We start from the raw sequence: 12,564 nt of genomic DNA on the forward strand, positions 1-12,564 counted from the left end.
AATATTTTTCCCAGGGCCTCCCTCAGCAGAGAGTGTGGCAGCTTCCCTCCAGCTCTGGTCATCTTATTGGCTGAGAAGAAAGCAAAGGACAGGGAGGAAAGGAATGGGGGGAAAAAAGAGAGAGACAGAGAATGGAGTCTGTGCAGTCCTTGACATTTTACACGTAGCACGTCAGTTGTCAGAAAACAAAAGGTGATGGTTTCCCGGCCTCCCCATTCTCCTACCGCCCCTGGGGATCCCAGGAGAGAACCAATGACCAGGCATCCTGACCATGAGCTGTGGTGGCTCCTCGGAGGCGACCTCTCGAGAAGGGCACGGGCCCCGGCCGTGCGACTCTGGGAGGCCCATTCCTTGTATTCTGTGCACGAGCACCCTCTGGACTTTGAAGCCCAGGGGTCCTTCTGAGGGCCCTTGAACTTGTTTTCCATGACAAAGTTACCAACACTCACCTCTCATGAGAGGCAAAGAGCATTAAATGTAAGCACTGAGAGGGAAACCAGGCACAAGGAAGTGGCCGCCTCGCTGAAAGATAAAGTAAGGCAGAGACGAGACTAGTTAACGCACGTCTCTCTGAAAATGACCACGTGGCCCGAGCACATTCCTCTCCTTCCCTCTGCCTGTGGCTGTGTCCCTCCGCCTGACCTTTGCGTCCTGGAGCATCCTGAGGCACAGTCCCCTGTCCTCCTCCCTTCTTAGTGAAAATGTCATCCATGCCCACAGCTGCAAACGGCCGCGTGCAGAGGCCTGTGTCTCCGCCACACCCCTCCTGCGTGCCAGACCCACTGGCGCCTGCCGGCTCCACATTTCCACTCCAAGGTCTCAGTCGTCTCCACGGGAATGTTCACAAGTGAACTCATCATCAGCCCTTTCAAACTAGCTCCTTTTCTCGGAAACTTCAACACTTCCCTGCCACTCTCTCCACAGCCAGCCCAGCGCCAAATCTCCTCCTCCTAAACACATGTCCAAGTTGTCCACTCAGCTCCATCTCTACTGCCCCCTGGTCTGTCACCTGGGTCACGGCGACAGCCTCCTAAGTGAGCTGTCAGCGTCCACTCCAGCCCCATGGGGAGCCACTGCCACACAAAAGCCAATTGCACTTAACTCCACCTGGGATAAATGCTACTAAGTAAAAGTATGGGATGTGTGGGAAGGGATAACAGAAGGACCACCAGGGCTAGAATGTTCTAGAAGGCTATCCATTGTTCTCTGGATAAAGTTAAAACTCTCCAGCCTGGTCCACATGGCTGCATCATTTGGTCACATCTGACAGACCGGCCACGTCTCTTCTCATGCTGCTCTTCCCCTCACCCAATACCCCTCACAGCCTCATCTGCTTTCTTTCAGTTCCTCAAATACACTAATATCTTCCTTGCCTCAGGACATTTGCACATCCTCCTCCCTTTCCTGGAGCTCTCTCATCCTTGCCTTCTTTGCCCGACTAACTCCTACTCAACCTTCAGGTTTCAGTTCAAATGTCCCTTCTCCAGGGAAGTCTTTTCTGATCTTGGTGAGGTCCCTCCATTCAACGCTCCCAAGTCAACTTGTATTTTGCCTTTGTAGCAATGACCAACATTGATATTAAGCAGATATTTGTGTACCTGTGAGTTCAATATCTGCCTCTACCACTAGCCTATGACCCTCGAAGTTGGGGTCCATACTTGTCCAGTTCACAGCTGTATCCCCAGAGCCTGGCACAGAAGCTGGCAGATGGTAGATGCTCAGTAAATATTACCTGAATGAACCAGAAAATAAAAAGGGTGGCTAAGAGCTCACCGGTAGGATGCTGGCCTGTGATGGTCTCCAGAGTCGAGAAGAGCAGGCCACATGGCAGGGATGGATCTGGCAGCAGGCCTTCCGGCAAAGTGTAGAAAAGGGCATGAGCTTGGTTCAAAGTAGTGGCCAGTAACTCCACTAGTGAGCAAATCTGAGCCTTGATACCAGCACCTAAGAGAAGAAACCAGCCTCTTTTAAACAATTTACTGAAGTCAAAAACAGAGAACGCTTTGGATGCTTGTCTCCCTCAGCTCATCTTTCTCTATTCACATGTTTAAGGACCAAATTTTGGGAAAAAGCCACACCCACCATGGAGTGGCTGGCTGAGAAGTTTCTGAATAGCTGCCTTTCTGGCCAACAGGAAGTCGGCGAGGGCCTGGCGAGGAGAACTCTCTTCTAAGAGCATCACAGAGCACAGGGCCTCAGCGACAGCTTGGTCAGACACGGCTTGGCACTTGAGCAGCATCTTGCTTTCATGCAGAATGGTTGACCTAGAGAGATGATGACAGAGGTCAGCAGGGAATTTTCCACATCCTGGGAGAAGAAACTTGGTATACCAGGGAAGAAGACATTCCATAACATTGTGGTGAAGTGTGGCCATCACCAGGGAAGGTCTTTGTGCTGGATCCACTTACCGGAAGTGGCTGGCAGCTGCCACCTGCCGGATGAGTATGGGGAATCGGGAGAGGACGGGGCTGCATTGGGAACCAGAGGAATCCAGCTGGAGCAGATTGTGAAGGTGGCAGCAGAGCAGGTAGAGCTGTGTGGCGTGGAGATACTGCGAGGCCTCCATCGAGCTCCAGATCTTCTCAGGAATTTCTAAGAGGAGCTTGATCTGGGCAGCCATGCTGTAGAACTTCTCCTGGGATGGCTGCTGCGGCTGCAGGGAAAGGCACAGAACTAAGTCAGAACAAACAAAGGCAAGGTCAGCATTTGGCAGGCTTGGGAGAAACCTGGCGTTATTCTAGGGCACAAAGCTTTCCTTAAGCCTGATTCACTGCCACTCAGCCAGGCATCAAAGTTCAGTGTAGTCAAATTGCTTGAGTCAGGAGTGCTGTACAACCCCATTGGTTTTTCCTATCAGTTGCGTGCGCCCTTGCTCAGCCCCATGGAGAGGCAAACTTCATCTGGTCACCTCACAGTCTGGTTACCCGTGACCCTCGTAAGGTCCCAAGGGCACAGAGCCCTAGGGACCACCACTCAGGCTAGCTTTCTCCTTCCCTTTTCTCATGACCAGCCGTCCTACATCTTCTCCTGCTTCTTTGAGCGCATCACGGACTTCTTTGCTGGCTGTTTCTCTTCAGCAACCGTCCACCAAATCTTTATCCGGTTCAGCCCTCACGCCTCTACTCATCTCAGTCTGTCCTCTTACTTCAGGATGCTCTTCGCTCAGACATTACCTCTCAGCAGAACACTACCATCACATCATTATTTTTAGTCCTCACCATTCCCTGAATCTCATTCGAGCCTTTTCTGCTGCTACCTGGCAAGTTTCACTGCCATTCCATAATCAGTATACGTAACATTAAATTCATCTCCCTATCAAAAATTTCAGATCTCTTATCTCTCTCTGTATCTCGGCATATACCACCACCCTGCTCCCAAATTCCCAGGAAATTCATGTCCTTCCGATGGTTCTGTGACTTTCTCACTACCTAGCTACCATCTGCTATCACTTCCATGAACCTAACGCAGGTCATCATCTCACACTTAGATTAATCCCAAAACATCTCATCTGTGCTGTGTTCATTCTCTACCCACCCATCTATCCTTTTCCTTTGCTGTCACATTAACCTTCTTCAAAGGCCATTTAGGTCACATCTTTGCTCAGTTCTTAAAGGCTCCTCACTGCTTGTATCTAAGCCTAGTGGTCGAGGACTTCCTGTTCTTCCCCCACTTTCTTCCAGGGCCCTCGAATCCCTTGGTTCTTGTGTGTGTCGGGGCAGGTTTGGGGGGGTGGGGGTGCGGGTGTGATTGCATCCTCCAGGAAACATCTGGCAATATCTGGAGACATTTTTATTATCACAACAGGGGCGGAGGGCACTACTGGCTTCTACTGGGCAGAGGCCAGGGATTCTTGTAAACATCCTACAATGCGCAGGACAACAAAGAACAAACCAGCCCCAAATGTCAACAGCACCAAGGCTGAGGATCTCTGCTTTAATCAAACTGATACCTGGTTTTAAGTGTCTTTACATATCCCAGACCCACAGTCCAACCTCCCCTGTCCGAAAGGCCCTTCTTTACTGAGAAGAGCCAGAGCGGAAAGTGACTTCCTTCAGAATTCTTATGGGAAGTATACACAATTATTTTGGGAATCAACCGTCCGTTACCCTAAAACGGTTTTTCCTGCTATCTAAATTATTTACATTTTTCTTATCAACTTTCCATGGATTTAATTCCTCGCCTAGATGGTAAGATCCTTCAGAACCAGAATTGGGGGACTTCTGTTTCTTTGTGCCTTGGACACAGAAGGCACTCAAAGTTTTGTGAGTTTGACTGAAAATAAATCAGATATAACAACTATAAAAATAAACATATTTCTAATGTCAGGCACAGTACAAGTTAGCTTTTTAATAAACCTTGAAGCATGACTCAGTTATAGCAAAGGCTGGCCACCTACCGTGGGACGCATGCTAAATGCACAGCTTACAGATGGACCAGGTCTGTCATTTTAAAAGTTAGCGAAGTATTTCCAACCTTCTACAGTTCCTCTGTGAGAGCCCAGCCTACTGACCTGGATTCTTCTAAAACCCAGGTTGTTTTAAAAAGTTCCAAACTGGAGCTAAATTGTACTTTTGCAATTCCTTCTTCCATGTCGCTGTAAGGTTCTTCTCTCAGGTTTATAAGAACAAATTCCTTGTTCAGCTTTCTCACCCTCCAGGACCTTACACTCTGTCATCCCCAAGTCAACACTCCTTAGGAACACAAAATGCTGCTCCAGTCTAAGGACGTGTTTAGGGCCGCATCCTTCCACATCAGGTCTAACATTAGTTTGGAGGGAAGGGCATTTAGGATATAACCTGATTAGAATAACCTTAGTTCCCTAGAATGAAATGTTCCGCTATTAAAAGACGATCGCTTGATGGCCGGTACTATCCTCTAGCAAAGGGTAGAAAAGCTCTTTGGGATTGCAAGAGTTATTCTTGCAAGTGGGGTGAGGGTGGGGCGAAGGCTGAGATGAGAAATAAACGAGCTGGGGGGAAGGTGTCAACATAAGGGAGAAGAAATCCGTTCTAAGACCATGTCAGGGAATGAGCTGAACTGTGGAGCGAGAGAGATCCCGGCGTTTTCACCGAAAGCAGGAAGGGAGAGCCCAGCGCACCTGCCAATGAGGTGAGGGCATCAGGGCCTGGGAGTCAGGAAGGCTCTGAAGATACGTACGCTGAAGGGCTTTTTGAGATGGGGTCAGCAGCCTGTGGGACGGACCCGCCGGAGTGGGAGGGCGGAGGGCGGGGATCCCGGGTCCGGGACCGCCCCGCGGGTGGGAGAGCGGGGGTCGGGGATCCGGGTTCCCGGACTGACCCGCCGGAGTGGGAGGGCGAGGGGCAGGGATCCCGGGTCCCGGACTGACCTGCGGGTCCCGCGGCGGCCGGGGCGCGGCCGAGCCGGCCTGGCGGAGACGCGCGCAGTACTGGTCGGTGGCCTTCACGGCGTCCACCAGCCCCTCGGCGCAGCGGCGCATCTGGCCGATGGTGTCGGCCGCCTCGATCAGGTCGCGGTACCGCTCGCCCACCATCTGCCGCAGCTCCTCCTTCTTGTGCTCGATCTCGGCCCGAACCTGGCGCTCCAGTCCGCGGATCTCCTCCGCTCCATGTGTCTCGAAAAGCGCCGCGGGGTCGCGCAGATCCAGCCGCTTCAGCGCGGGGGAGGCGGCCGCGGCCGCCATGGTGGCCCGGTCGGCCGTCAGACAGGTCACTTCCGCCCGGGGCCCCGGGCCGCGGCCATCGTGGTTGGGGGCGGAAGCGCTTCCGCCCCGCTGGGCGCCATGCTTGTGCCGGGCGGGCGATGGGCGGTGCCGGCCCTGCGCGGCGGCTTTTTAAGGGGACGCTGGGTGACTTAGATCGCAAGGCTGGCCGCTCGTGTGCAGGCCCGGCCTCACGGGGAGCTGAAGGCCCTGCCAGCGCAGGCGGAGCCTCTCCTCGCGGAGTTAATTATCGTGATCAAGCACCTGCCTTGTGATTGTAACGCCGCACCAGGACGCTCGTGTCCCTTACTGGGCCCCTGCCACGACGCGATTGCCCTCTCGGCCGGCCCCCTTACCTGGACAGCCGCAGCCGCCCGGCGTCCTGGGTCGGCTCGGGGCCGGGTGGACGCAGAGCTGCCCGTGCGTGCTGAGTTTGAGTCCGTTTTTTCACTGGAAAGAGTAACTGCACGGTTGCTCTGAACCGGGACGGAGCGCGGGCGCGGGCTGCCCCTTAAGGGACTGTGCGCTCGCTGCACTTCTGTTTTTCTTTTGTGGTTGATTCTTTGGGGTTTTCGTTTTTGTTTCAAACCAGTGTTTAACCTCTAACGGTGTTTCCTAGGTATAGCCTTACATTGGCACCAGCCCGGAGAGGAGGGTCGTGGGCAGAGAGAGAAAAAGAAGGCAATACCTGGGAAGACATAATGCCGGGGGCGGGGGCGGGGGCGGTGGGGGCGTGGCTAACGCTCACTCAGTAGTAAAACTTGGAGAGTGTGGCCTGTTTCTTCTATGTATTTCCAAGACCCTTCATTTTAAAAGACATTTATTATGGAAGATATACCCATCCTATTTTGGAGAGAATGGTATAATGTGCCCACCCACCAGGTGTTACACTTACTAACTCATGGTTAGTTTTATCTCATCTATGTCCCTACCCACATCCTGTCCCACCCACCACCTCCCAGACATGGAATAATTTCAATCTGTAAGTAAACCATTCGTTTATAATATTCTAGCTTACTTCACAATAGCCTTACAATGTGGGGAATGTTCTCATTTTGCAAATGGGTCACCTGGGACCCTGAGAGGCAAACGGATTTACTCAGTAATAGTATAACTTTCCAAGTCCACAACATTATGTATCTGATATACACATCAGCCCTGCAAGGTAGGTAGGAAAATTATTCCATTCATGACAAAAATCCAGAGAAGCTTATTTATACCTGCCCAAGTCACACAGCTAATATGTGACAGTGTCAGCACTCGGACCTAGAATTTTGAATTCCTGGCTCTTGCCTTTTCTACTTTACCATACAACTGCTCCCATACTCAAAACACTCCCTGGTGGCAGGTCTGCAATTTGCTGTCACTGCAGTCCCGTTCTGTAGTGGACGCTTGTTGGTATTTGGCTGCCCAGCATCTGCAGAATCTCTTTTCTGTATTTGGGGAATTCACCTCCATACGGCAAGATCTTTTCCCCTTACAGCTATCCTGGGGCCGGCCAATAAGACACAACCACCCAGGACTTTCAGTGGAGAGCTGGTAATGTCCAGAAGCAGGGACAGTGGAGAGTTCATCTTGCTGGTGGTGGTGGTATCACCCACAACATCCACTGTGCAGGGGAAGCGCCCAGCCAGTGCTGGCAGTGGTGCTGGTGGCAGCTATGGGCGACCACAGTGATGTCCTCACCAGAATCACCCTGCGACATGCTCGCCTGGGTTCTGAGTGTTTAGCTTCCCTTTGTTCCTGTCTGTCCCCTGAGCCTGCTTCCTCAGCTTTCCCAGAGATTCTAGGGGCTGTCCAATATCTTACTGATGAATTTCGTTTCTTTGAAAATCAAAATCCATTTCGCTTGCTTGCCCTGGAGACCCTCACTGACACACACACCTCTGAGTTTCCAGTTCTTTGAGAGTGGGGCTGACGTCTTTCTAACAGCAAGAGGGAGGGATGTCAACGTGTCAGTCAGGCTCTGGGGACCTGGGGGTTGTGTGAAGTGCCTTGAACTTGAGGACACACCTGTCGTTTCAGGTAGAGAAAAAGCAAGCTTGTCAGCTGAGATCTCCACTGCGGAGTGTGTTCTGAAAGCAGTGCTTTCCCATCCCTTCCTCTCTGCTTCCCCGGCCAAGTTCATCTGGCTGCCCTGAAGATGCCACTGTTGTTCTTCTGCCTGCAGAACCGAGCGCCTAACAGCAGCTGTTACCAAACCTTCTCGTTGCCCGGGCACTGGAAACGCTCTGGGGGCTGGAGGAAATGTATCTTTGACTCTTTCCTCTCCTGTCTCCTTTCCCATTCCCCCACAGTGAGGGAGCAGCCCCCTCTTCTTCGCCTTTCTCTACTTTCTCACCCGATCAAAACCAGGATATGGGCCAAGAGCCGGGCTTCTGCAGCTGGACAAGGCACTGTGCTGGGGACAGGGGGACAGAGATGAGAACTAGAATCTTCTTTCCTAAGGAGTATACGAGTAAAGGGCACCTCCTAGTTTTATTGCCACTGTTTAGTTTTGGTTTAGGGATGAATGTGTGTTTGTGTATTGCATGGTGACTCCTGGTGTCAAGTTTTCTTCCCTTCACCTTGAAACTTTAGCAGTAGAATTTTAAACATCCAATGCTGAAGTTCAAGAGATTATGTTTAGATCATCCTGGGCCATTCAAATCAAACCCAGGCATTCTGCCAATTTTAATAGCTGTAATTCTGAGCACCATCTAGGCACTTTGCATTATTATCTTTAATTCTAACAATAATCCTGGAGCGTAGGTGGTCTCACACTCACTTGATGGGTAAAACAAGCTTCAGCTGGACCAAGTGAGCTGCCTGAAATTACACAGATAGTCAGCGGCCAAGCTTGTCTTCAGATCCTGGTCAGTCTGACTTTAAAGTCCTTGATCTTTCTACTTTGTCACATTATCAGCTTCAAAGAAAATTTCAGAACATCAAGAGACAGATGAGCCAAACAATTCTGAGCAACATTCAGAAAGTACCCGCACTGCTTCCTACCCTTTGCCTGAAGGTGGGTCTCTGCAATTGTACAGGGGGTTTGGGGGACCCAAGCTGGAGCAGCTCTCCAGTGATTTGTGGGCAGGTGGCACATGGGGTGGCCATTCCTAGTAGCCAAGTGTCCACATGCTGGAGGGCTATCTTTCAAAACTGGGACATGTTCTGGTGTTTTTTACTTTCTCTGGGCCCGTTGGCATGCTTACCTCATTCAGAACATTGAGGGGGCAAGTTTCTCCTTACTTTTTAATAGAAATATAGAAAGCAAGCCAGCATAATGCCTAAAATAGAAGGGTTTTTAACAGATTTTTGCAGACACCACATGTTCTTCTTTTATGCAATATGTCGTCTACCACATGGGAAAGGGTCCTACAGACCTTGACTCTCAGATTCAACGATTCAATAAGTATTTGCAAATGAGTAAATGGTGTCATGCATATATGTCACATAATCACAAAGTATCTGTTCAAAGGATGCATTGGAAAAGGCAAGAGGGTCTTTTACCATCAATTGCCTAATAGTTGAAGTACGCAAAGCAGTAAGACAGTTTGTACCCATATCGCACTTCACTGCCTTGTTTCAATAAGTCCCCTTTCATGCAGGGTGGCTGTGTTTTTGGCATGGCAACGTTCAAGCTGAAGAGTGAATCTGCTGAACCTTCTATCCATACCCTGATGATGCTGGAGGGAGGGCTCTTCTCTCATAGAGTTAGGATGGATGGGGGGCTGGGCACACCCAGAGAAGAGAGAATAAGGGGAAGAAACAAAATTACCTAGGAAAATTAAGATAAGAAAGTTAACTCCAGTTAAGCTAGAAGGGACAGAAAGGGAGAAGGCAAGAAAGAAGGAAAAGGAAAAGGAGAAGAATCTGACAGCAAATTAACAGAAAGCAAAGAAAAGAAAGGGAAATTTGATCTGGTAAAGGACAGACCATGTCAATAAAAGGAGTGTCAGGGCCTGGACAGAGGCTGAATTCCACACTGCTGTGCAGTGGGGTTCAGACACTTGCTGTTTGCTCTTGGCTGAGATGCCAAAGGGGTAAAGAGAGCCTAATGCAGTCATCTTGACATTTTATCTTTAGGGCAGGTTTATCAGCCTGTGTCTACTGGAGGTGACGTTTGTAGTAGAAAGGGTGGGTATTGACTTAGCTGTTTGCAGATACCTGAGACTCTGCCTTCAACAAACAGCCAGGCAGGCATCACAGCTGATGAAGAGAGCCTGGACGGCTGGGCTACACGCATTCTCAACACCTTGACTACAAAAGGTGATAGCCAAGTTCACACCCCAAACTTTCTGTCCTTGACTAGCGTGTAACTGAGTACTTACTGTGTTAACCAGCTCTGTGCAGGATGCTATGGAGAATACAAAACATACTGATTGGAAGTCAGTGATTCTTTGACAAAGAAGCCCCCTCTTCTTTTCAAGTCTCCTACGTTGTCTCTTTCCCTTCCCCATCATTCCACCCAGGTTGATGGGCTTTCTCATATGTGGGGAGAAAATAGAAGTAATCAGACAGGAATGTCCTCAGATTACATCTGCTTTAGCTACCAACCTGCTTGCATGGACTCCCACCTTCCGCCGTCTCTCTTGTTACAAAGAACATAGTATTCCTTTGGCCTCTCCACTTGACCTTTGGATCTCACCGTTCCCACCAGTCAAAGACCTCACTTCCTTTTCTCTCCTACTTAGTTTCCTCTCTCTCATTTGATCATTCCCATTATCTTAAAACTATTCACTCGTGTCTCCCATCTTTGTCTACATGTCTCCTTCCAGCCGCTGCCCATTTCTCCTCTCCTCATCACAAGGAAATGTCTTGGTCTTTGGTAATTGCTCTCTCCACAAGGCACCTCCCATCCTCTTCCTCAACGCCACCCATTAGGGCTCCTGCATCACCACTCCATCCACTCAAAGGCCTCACTTTCCATCTTGTCGACTTCAGTAGTAAACTTCTCAGTTTCTGGACCTTTCAGTAGCATTTGGATTGGCTGACCTGCCCCTCGTTGACAGTTTCCTCCTCGCTTCTGTGGCATGCTCCAGGGACTTCTCTCCTACCTCACTAGGCACTTCTTCTCTATCATTTTTGCTGGCTCTTCTTCCTTGCTTGACCTCTCAATGTTGGATGGTCCCAGCCTCAAGCTTTGGCACTCGTCTCCTCTGGATCTGCTTTCCCTGTCTAGGTGACCCTATCCTGCCCCATGGCCTTAAGAATTAGAGGGTCATTACAGTGGTTCAGGTGGAAATTGTGATGGCAGTGGAAGCAGAGAGAACAGATGTTTGCAAATGACTCCGATGTTTGTTACTCCCGCCATGAGCTCCTGCATTGTACCTCTAGCTGCCTCCTTAGAATCTCTACTTGGATGTCTAAGAGACATCTCAAACTTTACACATCCAAAATAATAATTCTCTTCCCGAGACCCATCCTGTACCCTCCTGCAAGTCATCCCTGTCACGAGAAATAGAACCACCCAGTTATTCATGGCTAAAACCCAGGAATAATCCTCGATGCCTCTCTCTCTCACTATCCTCACCCACTCCATTTACAAGTCCTATAGACTCTTCCTCTGAAACAGGGATTGTCGAACTTTTGCTATAAAGAGCCAGACAGTCAATGGGCTTTGCAGGCCCTGGGGTCTCTATCACAGCTATTCCACAAGGCCTTTGTAGCACGAAATCAGCAATAGGCGGTAGTAAATGAATGCACGTGGCTGGATTCCAGTAACACTTCAATCACAAAAACAGGCAGAGGGCCCGTTTTGGTCCATGGGCCATGGTTTACTGACCCCTGATCCAAAATATATCCCTGTCCTTTTCCATCTCCACTGTCACCACCCCAGTCCACGTCATCAGCTTCTCATCTGAACCACTCGAGTTACCTCCTCATTCCCCGTTTCTACTCTTGTCCCCTTAGTCTCTCTTCTCACCATCAAAGCAAGCTGGATCCTCAAAAGTGTAAATCAGGTCTTGTGCATCCCCTGCTTCAAACCTCCAGTGGCTTCCCCTCCCTTGGGGGCAGGTACGGACTCCTATAGAAGACTCTCAAGTCCCTGCATGACCTGGCCCATCCATCCCACTCTTCTTTCTCCTCCCTCTACTCCAGCCTCACTGGTCTGCTTCCTGTGTTATAAACGAGGCTTGGCTCACTCCTTTGTAAGGCCTTCACTCTTGGCTATTTCTTTTTTTTTTTTTTTAAAGATTTTGTTTTTCCTTTTTCTCCACAAAGTCCCTCCAGTACATAGTTGTGTATTTTTAGTTGTGGGTCCTTCTAGTTGTGGCATGGGGGACGCCGCCCCAGCATGGCTTGACGAATGGTGCCATGTCTGTGCCCAGGATTCGAACCAGTGAAACCCCGGGCCGCAGAAGCAGAAGCGGAGCACACGAACTTAACCACTAGGCCACGGGGCCGGCCCCTGGCTATTTCTTTTACCAGATCTTCACATGGCAGTTGCCTCCTCTGAGAAGACTGCTTGGGCCACCCTAGTCTAAAGTAGGAAAAGCAAATATTTATCAGGGGCTCACTCTACGTCAAGCACTGTTATAAACTCTGAATAGGAACTGCTTTATTCGATTTGCACAAAAAACTCTCTGAACTAGATCCTCTTGTTTGCTCCACTTCATTGAGGAGGAAACTGGGGCCGAGGGAGATTATACAATTTGCCCCAACTCATCAAGGAAGTAGCAGAGCTGAGATATAAACCAGGCTGTCTGGCTTTGCAGCCTGGGACCTCAGCCACCACTTTTTGCTGTCTGTGTATTTCCATCATAGCTTCTGTCACTAGGATGCAATTACACGCTCGCTTATTTGTGTACTTGTATGAGTGTCTCGCCTACAACAAGGAGCAGAGATCCGGTCTGTCTTTTATTTCACCAAATTCCCAGCTTCTAGAACAGTGTCTGGCA

The 12,564-nt window shown here is 50.0% G+C and overlaps 1 protein-coding gene and 1 long non-coding RNA gene across 5 annotated transcripts in view; one reads left to right on the forward strand and one right to left on the reverse strand.

The window, feature by feature from the left end:
• Positions 1–6,433, reverse strand: part of COG1 (component of oligomeric golgi complex 1) — a 14,218-nt gene extending 7,785 nt beyond the window's left edge. For 2 of the 3 annotated variants that reach the window (XM_070560104.1, XM_070560103.1), the window contains exons 1-4: positions 5,348–6,413; positions 2,409–2,653; positions 2,083–2,264; positions 1,774–1,944 (exon numbers count right to left, since the gene is read on the reverse strand). In XM_070560104.1, the coding sequence (XP_070416205.1) occupies positions 1,774–1,944; positions 2,083–2,264; positions 2,409–2,653; positions 5,348–5,662 (913 nt within the window). In that variant the 5' untranslated portion in view covers positions 5,663–6,413. Of the gene's footprint in view, positions 1–1,773; positions 1,945–2,082; positions 2,265–2,408; positions 2,654–5,347 lie in introns of all 3 variants that reach the window. The other variant, XM_008514595.2, reaches the window with a different exon arrangement.
• LOC139073844 (uncharacterized) overlaps positions 4,924–12,564 on the forward strand; it is a 33,667-nt gene continuing 26,026 nt past the window's right edge. The window contains exons 1-2 of one of the 2 annotated variants that reach the window (XR_011522926.1): positions 4,951–5,109; positions 7,706–8,167. This is a non-coding gene — a long non-coding RNA (uncharacterized lncRNA). Of the gene's footprint in view, positions 5,110–7,705; positions 8,168–12,564 lie in introns of those variants that run through there. The other variant, XR_011522925.1, reaches the window with a different exon arrangement.

Source organism: Equus przewalskii, chromosome 10 (assembly GCF_037783145.1).
Source record: "Equus przewalskii isolate Varuska chromosome 10, EquPr2, whole genome shotgun sequence".
In the NCBI taxonomy this organism is placed as follows: Eukaryota; Metazoa; Chordata; class Mammalia; order Perissodactyla; family Equidae; genus Equus; species Equus przewalskii.